The 17,531-nt window shown below is 34.4% G+C and overlaps 1 protein-coding gene across 1 annotated transcript; it reads right to left on the reverse strand.

The window, feature by feature from the left end:
- Nucleotides 1-4,521: 4,521 nt before the first annotated feature.
- On the reverse strand, nucleotides 4,522-14,085 carry LOC104098799 (DEAD-box ATP-dependent RNA helicase 11-like). Its single transcript, XM_009605621.4, has 7 exons — nucleotides 13,931-14,085; nucleotides 12,248-13,122; nucleotides 12,063-12,146; nucleotides 10,867-11,109; nucleotides 10,401-10,568; nucleotides 9,681-9,794; nucleotides 4,522-5,541 (listed from the first exon to the last, which is right to left on the reverse strand). The coding sequence occupies exons 2-7, from the start codon at nucleotides 12,938-12,940 to the stop codon at nucleotides 5,062-5,064; spliced, it is 1,782 nt and encodes a 593-aa protein (XP_009603916.1). The 5' UTR covers nucleotides 12,941-13,122; nucleotides 13,931-14,085; the 3' UTR covers nucleotides 4,522-5,061.
- Nucleotides 14,086-17,531: the final 3,446 nt, after the last annotated feature.

The raw sequence follows: 17,531 nt of genomic DNA on the forward strand, positions 1-17,531 counted from the left end.
GAACATTAAGCATAATGAGGATTTATTGTTCTTTTCTATTAAGTGAATTAAATGTGAGAATTTTGAACTGATATTTGCTTCAATGTTTGATAATTAACTACCTTATATTGATTATTAAGGAAATTTTACCTCCTATAACAAAGGAATACATCCTATTTATTATAAACCAAAATTATTTTAAAATATTATTTTCTATAGCTACCTTTTATATTTTATAGAAAAATAAGTATTTTATGGTATATACTACCATTGAGGCATGAAATAAGGCATGAAATACATTATTTATGTTTTTCCTCTCTCTTAGACAGTTATACATACCTATTTTAAAGGGATTGTCGTTACTATATTCATGAATACATGGCGCGAATATATGTGAATACATGCGCGTACAGCTGTATTCATGAATACAGCAGCGCGAATACATGTGAATACATGCGCGTACAGCTGGACTGCTCTGATTTTAGGCGCCTTTTGCTGATGTATTCATGAATACATGGCGCGAATACATATAAAAACATGCGTGTATAGCTGGACTGCCCTAATTCTAGACGTTTTTTTACTGTTGTATTCATGAATACAGCAACGCGAATACATGTGAATACATGCGCGTACAGCTGGGCTGCCCTGATTTTAGGCGCTTTTTACTGTTGTATTCATGAATACATGTACGTACAGCTGGACTACCCTGACTCGAATACATGTGAATACACTACCGTAACAACTGAATAGTAGCTATAGGAAGTAATTATGTATATGGTAGCTATAGGAAGTTAATAGCCACTAAATAATAATGGTTTCCGAAAATTCCTCCTTAAGGAAATTTTACCTCCTATAGTGGCGCGAATACATGTGAATACATGCGCGTACAGCTGGACTGTCCTGATTTTAGGAGCTTTTTTATTGCTATATTCATGAATACAGCAGCGCGAATACATGAGAATACATGCGCGTACAACTGGACTACCCTGATTTTAAGCGCATTTTACTGTTGTATTCATGAATACATGGCGCGAATACATGTGAATACATGCGCGTACAGCTGGACTACCCTGATTTTAGGCGCTTTTTGCTGTTGTATTCATGAATACAGCAGCGCGAATATATGTGAATACACTACCGTAACAACTGAATAAAAGCTATAGGAAGTAATTATGTATATGGTAGCTATAGGAAGTTATAATAGCCACTAAACAATAGTGGTTTCTGAAAATTCCTCATTATTAAATTTTTGGCCACCATAGCATGGTCATGCAGAAAAACATATGATTGAAACATTTTATCAAATTTTACAATAATAGTTATTGTCACAATAATTCGTTAAAAGATATTGAACTTTTGTTACTTGAAAACGATTTATTAGGATTATGTGATCATAATTTTCTAAATAAATATTGTGTTCAACATAAAATTTATCGTAGTAAAATATTGATTCACTCGTTCAAATACAATAGTGGAAATTTCAAAGAATGGTTTTTTTCTTCTTTTTTTTTTTTTTTTACCGCATTGGGGATATGTTAATTTGAAACGCGTCGCATAATAAGGACAATTAAAGAGAAAATTGCTCAATAAAAGGATTTATTATTCTTCAAATGGGAGATTTTTCAGCAATGAGTCACAAGAAGAGCAATAATCATTTCCTCATAAACATGACTTGATTGGTCAAATAAAGATGTAAAAGTTAGCTCATTTTCCATATTATAACGCATTATTGTGGGTCCTTTTTGGATATTTATCCATTATGATGGCCATTTATAGTTTTTGATAATTATAGGTGAAGATTCGAACTTTGTTTTTATTAATCAACATGATAACAATGGTGTTCAAACCGAATCGAAAAATAGCACTAAATCGAAAAGTCAAATCAAACCGATTAAAAAATCCGATTAGGTTGGGTTTGATTTGGTGTGATATTAAGTAAAATATCTGAACCAACCCGACATATAAATATATAAGTTTTATATATACTTTTAAGCCTTTATATAGAATTTTCTTTTTAAAAAATCTAAAAATATTTGGGATCCTCTCATTGGATGTAAAATTTAATAGAACTATGAAGTGCATTCATTTTTTATTTACTTTAAATAATAGGTTGATCACTTTCTTATCAAGTGTTATTCAAATATATCAATCATCTCTTTGTTCTTCCATATTCATATGACAAAATTTCTTATATCTTTTTCAAATTTGAAATGATATTTAGATAATTTAAAATTAAATAGAACATATCATTATTTTGGTATCATATTGATTTTTATGTTTAATTATTAAATTCAATTAACCTTGAAAGCGTACATCAATGAAAAAATATTGTTAGATGACTAAGAAAATAAGTATCATGTGTTACTAAAAATAATTCTTCCATAAGAATATTTTAATAGATTATATGTTTGTCAAAATTTTTAATTTTTACTAAAAATATATTCATTTATCAAAATTTTATCTATAACTTTGACAAAGTAAGATTGAAATAATATTAATGTAACAAAAAAATCAAAAATCCGAAAAATCCGACAAAATCGAATCAATCCAAACCAATATAGTTGGTTTGGGTTGATTTTGATAAAAATCGAACCAACTCGGTCTATATACACCCCTAATAACATGTACTGTAGTTACAATTTTTTTCTTTGACATCCCTCATGCACTTAATTAAATGCACTCAATTTGATCCCCCTTTTTCTTCCCTTCATCATAAGTTAGTTATAATTAAATTAAAAATACTAACATACCGTAATAATTATCTGAAAGTTAGTAATTATATTACATTACTATTATTCATGATAAACACCTTTTTTCCTTGTACTTTTTACGTAAATTAAGTTACGTTACCGTAATTATAACACGACAATTATTCCATAAATATATTTTTTACATCAGCTTGTCAAGTATAAACTTTACTCTCAAATCGAAATCCAATTGAATATTATTCCATTTTTTAAATAAAGACCACTATACGTAAATTTAACTATTTGATAAATCTGTACATAAATTTTAAAACCTTATTTACCATAATAAATTTAACATGTTAAAAAAATGGAGTAGTTAGGAAACTCTAAAAAGTAGGGTGGATGAGAAATACAATTCTTAAAAAAAAAAGTGAAAAATATAGAATAATGTTATCGTAATCTCCTTGGCATGACATAAAAAGAATATCACTCGAATTAATTTTTTCAACCCTTCACGTTAGTTAATTACATGTATGTGAAGACATCTCGAAAAATGATAAGCAACTAAAATTATTTTAGAGCTTGATGTGTGACAATTTACAAAAAAGAAAAAATTATCAATAAATACTACTACTGTTATTACTAAGTCTAGAAACGAGTTTAGGCAAACCACAATTGTCCACACCAAACAACTACTTGCCATTTTGTCTGATTTCGAAAGGTCAAATAATTCCATCTACACACATCACATACCACAAAATTACCTCCCTTTGATATTATTATTATTATTATTATTATTATTATTATAATAATCTCTATTAATAATCTCAATTTCTAAAAGATTTTCACTCTTTGCTCACACACACACAGTCAAGTCCCAACAGATGCAAAGGAATTTGTAAATAAACTAAACAAGTGCATCTCTCAAACTCATCTCACCTAATGAAAAGGGTTTTAGAGAAGACAAAATATAAAACAAACAAAAAAACTTTCAAAAGATGGGAAGTCTTTCAACTAATCCAATAGCTAGTGGAATTTATCTATAACCTTGTTTTACAAAAATGATGTCATTTATTGGTATATTTTCCTTTATGTCCTTTATTTCATACTATTCAATCTAATCAAAGAATGGTGAAAAATGAAACAATAAAGAAAAAATCATTTTTCCTGTTCTCGTTTTTTTTTCTAAATGAACTTTTTCTCTATGAAACAATATCTTATGGAGTAACCAAAAAAAAAGCTATTTTGTTTTGTAAATACAATGGAGTTAATTCACAAATATTGCTTTTTCCATTTATTTTTCTGGTTCTTAGGTTGTTGGTAGTGTCTTTTGACTTCTATTACTGTTATATTGTCTCTTTTTATCGTCTTGAACCGAGAGTCTATAGGAAACAGTTTCTTTACCCCAGAATAGGAGTAAAATCTGCGTACACACTACCCTTCCCGATCTCACTTGTGAGATTATACTGGGTTGTTGGTGTTATTGTTGTTTTATTTTTGTTAATTCACAAACTAGATATTCAGATTTCCTTGGCAACTAAACCACTAATTAGAAAGAGCTCAATCAGTAACAACAGGAAAAGGACCAACAACTTCCAAACAGAAGTTTGTTAAGTCATAAATCAGATAAAGACACAGATAACTCTACAAGCTCAAACCCCACACCAACAAACCATTACCTTCTGCAACATTCAGTGGCATAGTCGAGGTGCGCACAAGATATCCGACACCAATGTTAACAAAAAAAAACTTCCTAAAAGAAGCTTGTAAAATAATCCATTAGATAAAGACACAGACAACTCTACAAACTCAATCCACAACCAACAAAACCACTACCAATCATGAAAGAGAAATGAAAGTATCAAACAGCAAAAACTTTTTCAAGAACTTACTCTAAGGCCTATACAATAGTAAATCTGGTACTGACTTTAGGATATTACAATATTGTTTAAAGTTGAACATAACTTCAGTTCCAAACTTTGATTGAAAGGGCTCTGCAGAAGATATCTACAACCAACAAAATTGGGTTGATTAAAGAATACTCCAAAGAGAAGCATAAACCAAATTTCTGGCAGAAACTTAAACTCCTCTTACCATGACCTACTTTTTTTCAACCATCCATCACCTACAGAATGCTAAAGCAAAGTGAAAACCCAAAGGGAGAAGTAAAATGAGGCAAAAAATTCCTAATCGGTTAGTAATTATTCGCCACCGCCTGCCAAGATTTACACATTCACTAGAGCCCACAACCGACAACCACCACAGAAGTGAAAACTCGAGTACAGGAAGAGAAGTACCAAAGTGAGCAAAACAAGAGTAAGCTCTAAAGTGAGTACTTTGCTAGCGTAAACTTAAAACTACATCTGAATTTGCTAACAGGGCAAAATGAGTCCGGTTAGTCCCATGCACTAGTCACACCTGCTGCTCCATATGATGAATACCCCCCAGATGCATATCCACTGCTCATATTGGCACCACCATAATAGTCTGCAGCGCCTCGATTGTAAGAGGAATCTCTTCGAAAGTCACGACCACCAAAACGACCTCCACCACGTCGACTTTTCCCTCCATAGTTAGATCGAGCAGCAAAGCGAGAGAGCCAAGCAGGTACTTCTTGGTTTGCTTCTGTCATCAAGTCAGACAGTGATTTTGCCAATGAAGAATTGTTCTCGTTGAAGAAAGCAGTAGCTAAACCCGTTTTTCCTGCTCGTCCTGTTCTTCCAATACGGTGCACATAGTCATCAATGTCATTTGGCAGGTCAAAGTTGACAACATGTGCAACGTGGGGGATATCGAGACCACGTGCTGCCACATCTGTTGCAACCATAATTGGTGTGTGACCAGTTTTGAAGGATCTCAGGGCATATTCTCTTTCCTGCCAAAGAAGCACACCGATGGGTCAAGGATTTAAAAAAGAGGGAAAAGATTCTCCGACATAAGCTACAACGAAGGAATCATATTATACTAAAAGTGGGAAGCTCCAACATGCAAAGTTAAAAGACTAAAACAGACATCAAAAGTTAAAAACTTTTTTTGCCCTTCAATCATAGAATATTCTTTTTATTATCAATGTACAAAAATGTAAATAAATACTGCAAATGTCAAGGTGGATGAATATTCCGTTTTAGTTACAATTAATTAGGCAACAAAAAGCTCCCAATTTATATTGTACAATGAATATGCCAAAAGTCAATAAACTCAATAGCAAAGTGTGTTACCGTCATTAGCATTGGAGCTTTCTGCTTTAGCTTCTAAATTAATTGCAAACTTGAAATTAGTACACCAGTCAGTGGCGGAACCAGAATTTTCGTTATGGGTGTCAAAATATATAAAAATAAACATACCAGGAAATTAAGGGGAGTCAATACATAGTATATTTACATATAATTTATTTTTTACCTAGCTACACAGTGTATTTTCCCGCGAAGGTGGCTCCGTCATTTGACACCCCTTCCTATAAGGTGGCTCCGCCACTGATATCAGTTGTTGGGATATGAAGCGCTTCTAATGTACCATGCATGTGTAGTTTGTAACAGGTAGGAAGTAATTAAACCAATTATTTTAAGGACCTTTCCCTATCCTTAACTTTTGAGATTTCCACATCAATTTTGAAAAAAGTTCTTCAATTATAAGTACATATACTTCACAAGAGTTTTCTAAGGACTTTGCCATATGACAGTAGTGTTTTTCTATTGGCGGGGGATAGCAACTGAATTTATCATCTTCACTATCAAGGAGTGGGGGTGGTTGGTACTACATATTTCCCTAGAGTTAGCTATCCAATATTTCATTATTGCATTTCATGTTTGTTTAGGAGCCGCTTCACTTTGCTGCTTCTATTATCTGATAGTTCTCATATAGTTAATGAGTAATCCTCGTATTTGTACCATATCATGTGCGTGTTCATCTTACTTGTATTCTCGTGTAACGAGTATTGGGTCCATCCCATGGCCCATGTGAAAGAAGATGAAGCTTCTTTTTTGGTTTTGTCAAGCCAACCAATTTAGAAGTTCAATTTGGGCAACTAGCTTTTGAAGTGAAATAGTGAATATTGATGTCATTGGATACATCAATATGGGCATTCTTCAACTATAAATAGGTGTTTCTACCTTCATTTGTAATCACACCAAAACAAAGAGAAAGAGAGTGATTTACAGAGTAAGAAGCAAAATACTCTGTGAGGAAAAATATAAAAAGTTTGAGCGGTATTGTAGTGAGGTGGAAAAATCAAAAGAGGGTTATTTTTTTTGAGTGTTTAGTGGTCTTGGAGTATTTTACTCGGTACCATAAAGTGTAAAATCCTCGCTATAGTGAAATCAGTTGCTCCTCTCGGGCCGTGATTTTTCCCTTATTCAGAAGGGTTTTCCACGTAAAAATCTCGGTGTCCTTGTTTCTCTTATTATTATCGTTGGTTACAGTATTTTAGTAATTCGCATTTATTATAGTCATATACCGTGAATATTATTTCTGTGGGGGTTAATTTTCCCAACGAGCACCTAGAAGCTTTATTGCTCTTTGTAGATTTTGATCATTACCACCATAGGCGGACCTATATGTTATAATGAGGGGTCACCGGATCCCATAAGCTTCGGCGAAAATCTATCTATATATATATATATATATATACTTCGAAAATAGTTAATTTAAAGTACTTGGCACCCTGATCACTAAAAGCCTTTCGGGGGCACTGGTTGAGTAAAATAATGTGCCGCCGTGTAAAAATACTGGGTCCGCCTCTGATTACCACATCGGTTATTTGTAAACTTCTTCCTACATAGAGTTTTTAAACCTCTTGAAATATTTTCCTAATTAAACTAAGTAACTTCTTAACTATCATATTGTTAAGCGAGATTAGATCAGAGACACTAACTTAGATAAGAAAAAAGCCTACTTTTGAAAAGTATTTTTTCAAAATGTGAAAACAAAATTAAAGTGGCTTAGAAGCAAACAATTACAGTGTTTCACTATTACAGTAGTTTAGATCTTTAATTAATAAAATCAGTAGAGTTATCAAGTTGGTATTTTCGATAAAAGATTTGGAGGGAGTCTCGATTAGATTAAAAGACAGTGTTAGAATATATATATATATATATATATATATATATATATATATATATATATATATATATATCACTAACAATGTAGTAGCAAAGCAAGGTATAAGAACAGAGTTAAAGGTTCTTATATATTGGCAACGGAGGTTCTTCATCTCTTTAACTACTTTTAGTGTTGTCTCCGATCTTCTATATATATATCACTAACAATGTAGTAGCAAAGCAAGGTATAAGAACAACAGAGTTAAAGGTTCTTATATATTGGCAACGGAGGTTCTTCGTCTCTTTAACTACTTTTAGTGTTGTCTCCGATCTTCTTTGAATTTCAATATTATATTGTCTCTCATGAGCTATTATGATCTTCTATAATTTATTGACCTATATATAGTTTATTTATTTTAATGTAAACACGAAGTATTTTCTTTTACCTTTGAGAAAAAGTGAGGTTCAATTGGCCAAGGTAATAATAGTATTGTGCATGAGTATAGCAAATTGCTTCAACTTCTTTAAACTGTGTAGGCTTGTGATATTCAGGCTTATTTTTCAAGTGTTTTCTAAAAATGTGCAAAAGTCATAGAAAGATTAATATTTGTGTTCAATGTAAATATAAATCTATTCATTGTGCTACTCTGTCAGGACTTCGAAAACAAATATCAAAATTATAATAAGGCATCTATATTTCTCTCTTTATTGAATTAGTTGAATAGAATCAATATTGTAAATTTTAGAAACTATTTATCACCCAAACACATTTTTTTAATAATATTTATATGATTTTAAAAACTTATGTGATAAGGGTCACGCGCAACGCGCGTGTCCAGAGACTAGTAAGGTAAAAAAGTGCCAAGATGAGAGAATCATGAGAACTAAAACACTGTGATTACAACAAGGATAGCTAATTTAACCAGTCAAATTTTGCATTCTGAAACTCATCTATGATCTATCTAATCAGGAATCTACTAAAGCAGAAAAATTATGGACAATTCAACACTCAATGTCACAACGCCAAGGACAAATCTTACCTTCCACAGGGAACCTATAGAATGCCATCTCATACAGCATAGCCATATCTAAGCTTAAACTTAATTGGACAAGCTTTCTTAGTATAATAGCACATAAGAAACACGGCAGTGCTTATCTAACCAGAAACGTTCTACTTATCACTTTTAAACTTTAAGATATTTTTTAGTTAAACACGAGCAGATGTACCAATCCAAGGCAACATCTTATAGAACTTGAGAAGCACTACTTCCAATCTCGTTTTATTTCTACGAAGGAAGCAACTTCTTCATCAAATTCTTTCATTTATGGACAAATGAGATTACTGAAGAAATTAAGAGGAAGAAAAAAGAAAATTCAAAATCCTTTTTTTTTTGGATATTGGTTTTAGGACTTTGAGCCGAGGGTCTATCGGAAACAGCCTCTCTATCTCTATAAGGTAGGGGTAAGGTCTGCGTACACAATACCCTCCCCATACCCCATTTATGGGATCAAACTGGGTTTGTTGTTGTTGTTGTTGTTGGTTTTAGAACTGGAAGAACCGGAGCATATGCACAATCCAGCTAATCATAACGCAGACAATGTAAATGAAGTTATTTAGAAGCAGGAGAAGCAACCAAACATAGTAAAGTACAAGAAGATTGAGATTCCATAGTAATAAGCTATATTGAAGCATGTACACCTTATTGACCTTAGAAAATTAAAGAAATCCTCCAGTTCAAATGCTAATTCATGGTTTCACATGGCATGCCTATTAACAAAAGTTCCTCGATTTCTAATTGAAACTGAGAAGAGAACAATTATACAAGACAACCAAAATGGATTACAAGAATTTAACAAGATCAGGAAGAGAGGCAAGAAATCATCAAGAAAAAACACTCAGAGAGAATAAAACAAACATTATAGCTTATGTATCATGAAATCAGTCAACAAGAAGTGCACTAGGAATAAGCAACCGTACCTGCTGAGTTCTATCGCCATGAATAGCAGTAGCGGGGAAACCATTCATACAAAGCCAATGCTCCAGTGAATCGGCTCCCTTCTTAGTCTCCACAAAAACAAGGGTAAGAGCTTGCTGAAAATTCGAGAGAAGCAATGAGCAATAAATAAGTTGAGAAGTTTGAAATTGGATGATTACTAAGAAGAAAATATAAAGTGAAAAATATGGGTACAGCAACCGTTTCTATAAAATCGTAAAGTTAAATCTCCTCTGGAGTATCCACAGATATGAATGTATTTGTTTCTCTCCAAAAGTTGAACATTTTGCTTGACATCACAGGCTACACCAGAAACACAGCAACTGATGCAAATCGACAATTTAGGAAGACTATCAACCTTGGTTGCCTCTTCCTTTAATACCTAAATTTTTCTACCTCCAGCTACTGATATTTAGCGATTCTAAGAATTTTCAGGATACGGAGCCAACCAATATCATACAAGTACCAAAACTTGGAATTCTTTCATCCTGATAAATTTCACAAAGAGTTATGCTGACTTCACCTGGACACTAGCAAGGCCTTGCAAGTTGCCATTGCTCTTGAAATCCATGACCAAGAATTGAACTCGGAAACATACTCCCCCCCCCCCCCCCCAGTTATAGATGTGAGCAATATATTTATGAGACACCTACTTCGTAACCTTGGATAATTAAGTAAAACTGAAACAAATAGATGGAAGCTACCTTGCCATGAACACCATTTTCCCTCTGTGCATGAAGAAGATCCATCAAGTGACTTCTCTTGTCAGTCTCTAGAACATATTCAACTCTTTGGACAATCAAATCTGTGCTAGAGCCGACCCTTCCCACAGCCAAAAAGATATAACTGGATAGAAAATCCGAGGCTAGTCTCTGCATTCAGATAAAGTTTAAGTGTATTAATTTTGCGACAATCATTACCAAGGAACTCTCCCTATGCTCTAACACATAGGCAAAGAGGTAGAGAAAAAGAGAAGCTCCATTCAACTGTAGAACAGCAAGCAGCTCAAGAAAATTGTTATAACTTCCGATGGCAGCTACAAATTGTGATATAACCAGTTTGCAGTCTGACGCAGCAAAGTCCACAGGATAAGGGAGCTTTAAAGTAAATTGATATCAAAGAAACAAAAATAGTGGATCAAAAAAGAGTCTGTCCATGTAGAAAAATGACCTGAATCTCTTTTGGGAAAGTGGCACTGAACAGCATGGTCTGTCGTACACCTGGCGGAGGCATGTCCATCTGTTGCACTATTTTCCTTATTTGAGGTTCAAAACCCATATCAAGCATTCGATCTGCCTCGTCTAGAGCCAAATACCTTATCATCTGCAACGAGACTCTTGCTCTCTCAAGTAAATCAACTAACCGCCCAGGGGTTGCCACAAGAATATGCACACCTCTCTCTAATTCTCGAAGCTATTAACAGTGTCAGAGCACGAAATCAACTATTAGAAACTTATCAGTTGACCTATGAACCAAAGCAGAAAACACTTGTACACATTAAACGATGTAACAAATCAATCTCTCAAGCTTCAAGATTATCATATAATAAGAGTGCAAAAGAGTGCCTGCAAAGCGGTAGAAAAGGAAAGCTCTCTATATTTCCACCGTGAAATGAGGATCTAGCATCAAACTCTAATTTCACAAATTACTCAAAACTCTCACTATCATTAAATGCACCTATGAAACTTTGCAACAATTAATCAATGCATATTCAAAATCTCTACCAAGTTTTCAATTATTGCCACCATTGCATTAGCAATATAAACCAGATAGGTACAAACAACCTCTTCATGTGCGTCAAAGTTCAGTGAAATGAATGCCAATTTCACGTGTATAATTTCTTTTTGAGACTCGGAAAGTCTCTCAAGGTCTGCATTGTTTAAAAAAAATGTACTCACTAAAGAAAGAAAGTTATAAAAAGTGAGTGTAGGCAAGTTCCAGTTTGAACTTGACCAACAACCTACCTCAGAACATGAATCCCTCTGGTAGCACAAGGAATGCAAATATCAAAACCTCAGAAAAAATCATATTCATAGTGGTTTTGTCCAATATTTATGCATGCCAGGGACAATCACTTTGCTAGAGATTGTACCACATGAATATACACTCCAGAAAGTGCAGCATCAACAGTAAACTGAAAGCTCTAGTAAGCGACAAAGTAAATGCAGCAACCTAAACACAGATATCATATCACAGTATACTTGTGCAATTCTAATTAATCACTCAAATATTACGACAGAAACTAACGTTGCATATGGAAGAAAACCCCGCAACTAATAATACAAATCCAAAAAGAACCAATAGGTTCCAGCAAAACATAAGAAATTAAAACTGAAGTACCAAGCAAACAAGAGAAAATATAAGACCTGTTGGTTTATAGGAGCACCACCATAGGCAACAACCACCCTGACGCCAGTTTGATATGAAAATTTTTTAGCTTCATCATGAATCTGCAGATTTTGCAAAACAAACCATATATCAATGTACGGAGAGCAACTTCATTTTTCCCTCTCTTCTTCGACTAAATAGACCAAAAACCAGAAAAACTTACTTGGCATGAGAGCTCCCTCGTTGGGGAGAGAATAAGAGCTAGAGGAAATGCCACACGTGGACGTGGAGGTCTAGGAAAGTGGCCCCTCATGATTCCACTTATAATGGGGAAGCAGAAAGCAGCAGTTTTTCCAGAACCAGTTTGAGCACAAGCCATCAAATCCCTCCCCGCAAGTGAAATAGGTATAGCATGTCGTTGCACAGGGGTCGGCTTAACATACTTGCACCTCCTAATATTTTCGTTGACAGCTTCACCTAAATCAATATCTGCGAAAGTATTCACAGGAGGGGGCACATTATCCCCGCTAGTTTCCACTGGAATATCCTCATATGCATCGAAATTGATCCCAGAACTCTCTTGTTCACTAAAGGGTTCACTATCTTCGTCCGTAAAGGGGTTAACCTCACGATCCCAACCACCACGTCCCCCATTCCAACCACCACCACGTCCTCCTCCACCAACATAACCAGATCGGTTTTCAGTCCTTTGACCACTCCAACGACTGCCAACCACATTTGGGACACCATAACCACTGTGGTCATTACCTAATGCAGCAGCACCAGCATACGAAGCCTGTGCAGGAGGTTCTATCGACGGTCTGTTTCTTAGATGTGGTGGAACATATGCTGACTTGGACGCAGCACCAGCCGGATTCTCGGCTGCAGAAACAGAATCAGCCCACGACATTGCCATAGTCAGTCACCCAAAAATCACACAATATTTATCTTTCGTCAAGTTGCCAAACGAAAAACAAAAACGATATCCAAAACAAAAATTCAGCTAATATTACAAAATCCTTCCTAGCACCAATATTCAAGTTAAAACCCAGCTACTTTCGTCATCATCAAATCAAATTCTCCTAATCTCACGTCAGCCTGCAAATTCCACAACCCAAAAAATCAGTTGGACACATCCAAAAATCCACTTAAATAAGCACATATTCTAGAAATCCAAGCATGATCTATCAAACAAACACCATGTTGCACAGCATGCAACAATCAATATCGTATCAAGAATATGCCATCCAACCCAAATGAAAAACAAAGAAAATGCAACAAAAAATCTTCCTCCCAAATACCCAAACAGGAAAAAAATGAAAACTTTAAAAAAAAATCATAGCTAAATCATTCCTCCTACCTAAGCCTTGGCTAAGTTACGCGGTATGTGTGCTGGTGAGAGGTAGTAAGTCTTGATGGAATAGCCGAGGTCACTAACTAGCTAAGACACCACCATTATCAAAAATCAACAAATTATAGCCAAATGATCAAATCCCCACATAAGATTGAGATAAAAACACAACAAAGAAAAACAATTTCAAGACTGACATAGATGACCGTACATACATGATAAGAACAACGCCAATTTCAAAAAATCAGTAAAATAAATCCTAAAAAATAAAAAATTACACCCATTTCAGGATTGAGTTAACTACACAGATATAAATGTAAAAGCACCAATAAATCATAATCAAATATGCAAATTAAGAAAACCCCACTTAACAAAATTGAGATAAGAACATAAAAATAAATAACCATTTCACTAATCAGTTAAAACCACAAAAATTTCAATACAAACCCATATCAGGAATTGAGAATAAAACACAATAAACAAACAAAAATGCCCTAAACACACAATGAAATGTGAAAACACACACACAGAAAAGAGGGACAAGAATTGACTTACAATGAAAGAAGAAAGAGAGAAGAAACCTCTAAGTTTGAGAAGCAAAAAAGTAGTGTTTCCGATCGGAAGGCAGAAATGCAAAACTATCTTGGTTGTGGTTTTGTTTTTTTTTTGTTTTCTTTTTACCTTCTTTTTTTATATATATACATTTGTTTCTTCTATCTTCTTTGTTGCGTCTCCGTTGATTAAACGTAAGAGTAAGGCCAGCAAGGGAGAAATGAGACTTCTCCGTACGTTATGTATACACAAGTTCGTGATTGCGGCTAGGCTAAATTTTGGCCTACTTTTCTTCTTTTTCTTTCAACTACTATTAGTCCAAATATTTTCATATTTTAGAATAGTTTTAAAATTTTTTATGACGATTATTAACGCAAAATATAACTACTCCTTTTTTTTTTTGGGTTTTCTCGTATTTGGTATCTGTTTTGGGCTCCAAACTCTCGTTGCCAAATATATAATTCATATGGTTCGAACTCGGGACCTTTAATTAAATATAAAAGAATATCATAACCTTTGATGGTAAATTTAGTTACTTATTTAGTGACATATGACACGTGAGTTGCTAATTCAAAATATATAGATATTTTTTCTACAAAAATACTAGAGATAACACATAAAATATAGACATGTTGTAATCCCTTCCATTCGATATACGTCATTCTTGATTTCTTCCATCTTTATCTTTGCTTCTGTTGAAGAATAAGCAAATGTGAATTGCACGAAAAATAAGACAAGAAAAATGAATGTTACAATGGAGAAAGTTGAACATATGCAAAGATACTATACTATTTATTTTTATCCATTCAAATTTTGATGGATAGAGTTATATAGTATATGTACCGATAGGAGGTAGAAGATACCTCATAAAATTAATCGAGATGAGCATAAGTTTGATCGGACACTACGATTATTTAAAAAAACGAAGAGAATTGTGCGAATGATTATACCAAGAATTCAAGATTGAGAAGAGATAATGAAATTTAGGGAGTATAAGAAAGAAAGTGTTAAGTAGGAGACTATAATGTCAATTTCTAAAACATATGGGTGTCGAAAAGTGGTGAGATTCTATGATCGGAATTTCTCCATTTATTCACTTTGCTCCAAAAAGATTTGATTAGTTCCAGTATCTTTCTAGAGATTTGTCACTATTAGCAACTATGGGGGTCAATGACCTATTATGTTATTCCAAGACAAAGATATGTCTGCAGTGAAAATATCTTTCGACGTGGAGTATTTTTTTTGTGCCAAATGTTTATTGATTATTTTTGGTAGTTTACTACTCAATATCGGTATTAGTAATGGAGCCCGACTAAGTTAGAATTAGTCTCTCTTTTTTTTGTTTGAAAGATAATATTCATTAATTTAAAACATTTGCGTATGGTGATGCTCAAATTGCACCATACTACAAACAAAAATATTATTATTAGTAGCTAACTTGGTGGTGGAGCCCCTAATGAGACTGACTTCACAACTCCAAGTGCTTCTATTTTGTGGCTCTGGTATGTCATTGTTCAAAACGTTAGGTCCATCAGGAACATCTGCCAAGTTACCTCTCAAAAGTGATATTGTATCTTGGCCTTCTGTTGCATGCCTTGTCTTGGATGGGATTGTTCTTATGGTAGTTAGCACATGTTGGTCTGCGACGAGTTGGTTGATCATAAAAAGTGGTGGAACTTCAAAAAGTTATAGAGTAGCGTTACTTTCCATTCTGGTGCCTGATTTTGCTAGTTGATCGGCTATCCTATTTTGTTCTTTGTACGCATGGTGAACCATTGGATTATGTAGCAACTGGATGAGGTGCCTGCAATCAAAAAGCATATTAGTATAGATAATATTGTTGTTAGCTAATAGTGTGATTACCTCCTTAGCATATAGTTCCACTTCAAGTGGCGTCAGTTGCAGTTGTATTGCTATTTTGAGGTCTTGGATCAGGGCCTGCAATTCTGCTGCAATACAATTGAAGTGGGGAGTTTTCCCTGCGAAACCCACTATCCAGTCTCCGAGATGATTACGAATGACTCCTCCTATGCTATTTGTATTAGATGTGCAAGAAGTGGCGACGTCTGTATTTAGTTTGTAAAAGTTTGGTTTATGAGGTATCCATCTAAGTACAATTTTAACCCGCGTAGGTTTTGCATGTTGTGATGCAGCCAAATAGAAAAATTGTACTGCTTGATTTATTGTATGTTGTGGGCTAAATTGTGAGAATGTTTGTTTGTAAAGGGTACGGGTACGTGTAAGCCAAATGTTCCATAGGCTTAATGGTAGGAAGGTGCGATGATTAAGTTTATGTGGTAAATGGTATAGTTTTGAATGGATTAGAGTGTGTAGCCATTGTTGTGGGTTGGACATATGTGTGAGCACATATATATGGCCCTAAAACCATATTGAGTCCCAAATTGGGCGTTGGCGCAAGTTAAAAAAAATGTGAGTTAAGGTCTCAGTCCCCGCCTGACAGTAGTGACAAGTTGCGTCCATTATAATACCAATATGATGGAGGTAATGGCGTGAGGGTAATCTGTTATGGACGAGGAGCCAAAAAAAAGTTTTGACTTTGGGTTTTATTGGCAATCCCCAAATTCAGTTACAATTTTGAGAGAACCGAAGTTTGAGTATTGTTATTTACTAGTGCTTTATACAATGAATGGACAAAAAAATGTCCATTAGGTGTGAGAGCCCAAAATGTGTGATCTGATTGACTTGTGTATGAGGAAATGTGAGGCGTTTGAATTGCATTTTGAATATCCGAAGATAATTCGAACGACATATTTGCCCAGTTCCACCTTACTTGTGTCAAAAAGGATGATATTTTAAGTTGTTGATTGTGGTATGGAAGTGGTCCTTGAATAAGAGAGCGTAGAGGTGTACCTGTCCTAACCCATGGGTCATTCCAGAAACTAATATGGTTGCCCGTCCCAATCTTCCATTGTAGACCAAGTTGACAGTGATTCCAACCTTTAATAATATTACGCCAAGTTTAAGAGTGGTTTGTTGTTGAAGAAGTATGTATGTATTTATTAATTAAAGTCTTAGCCTAGAGGGAATGTGGAGAGTGGAAAAGCCGCCAAGATAGGCTAGCAAGTAAAGTTTTTTTTTTTGTTGGAGTTGTTGTATATTCAAGCCTCCTATTTCTTTAGGTGATATAAATATCCTCCATTTGACAAGATGCAGCTTTTTTCTTGTTGCAGTGGTACCCCGGAGAAAGTTGTGTTGGTATATGTACCGTGGAATGGAAATATATTACATGACATGATTTGGAAGAGCATTTAGGGTGGATTTGGTGAGAGTGGTTCGTCCAACCATGGTCATGAAACTAGTTTTCCATCCAGCTAGTCTATGTTTGAAGTTATCTAGTAGGAATTGAAAGTCACTTTTGTTATGAATGGGAAGTGAATATAGGGAAACCTAGGTATTTACTAAAGTTGGTCCCTTCTGACATTTGGAATGAACTTAGAACAAAGTTTTTATTTGCTTGGGAATAATTTTTCGAGAAAAAGATCTTGGATTTTTTATAATTAATATTTTGGCCTAAATGCATGATAAAATGATTTAGTATATCTATTATGGCATGGCAATTTTTTGTACTTATTTTAGATAACAA

Source organism: Nicotiana tomentosiformis, chromosome 11, assembly GCF_000390325.3.
Source record: "Nicotiana tomentosiformis chromosome 11, ASM39032v3, whole genome shotgun sequence".
Taxonomy (NCBI): Eukaryota; Viridiplantae; Streptophyta; class Magnoliopsida; order Solanales; family Solanaceae; genus Nicotiana; species Nicotiana tomentosiformis.

Coding starts and splice junctions, on each gene's coding strand:
- LOC104098799 (XM_009605621.4), bottom strand. CDS start 12,940: ATGGCAATGTCGTGGGCTGATTCTGTTTCTGCAGCCGAGAATCCGGCT. Junction 11,110..12,062: donor GTGCTCCTATAAACCAACAG/GTCTTATATTTT, acceptor CACTGTTAATAG/CTTCGAGAATTAGAGAGAGG. Junction 5,542..9,680: donor ATGGCGATAGAACTCAGCAG/GTACGGTTGCTT, acceptor CTTCTTTGGCAG/GAAAGAGAATATGCCCTGAG.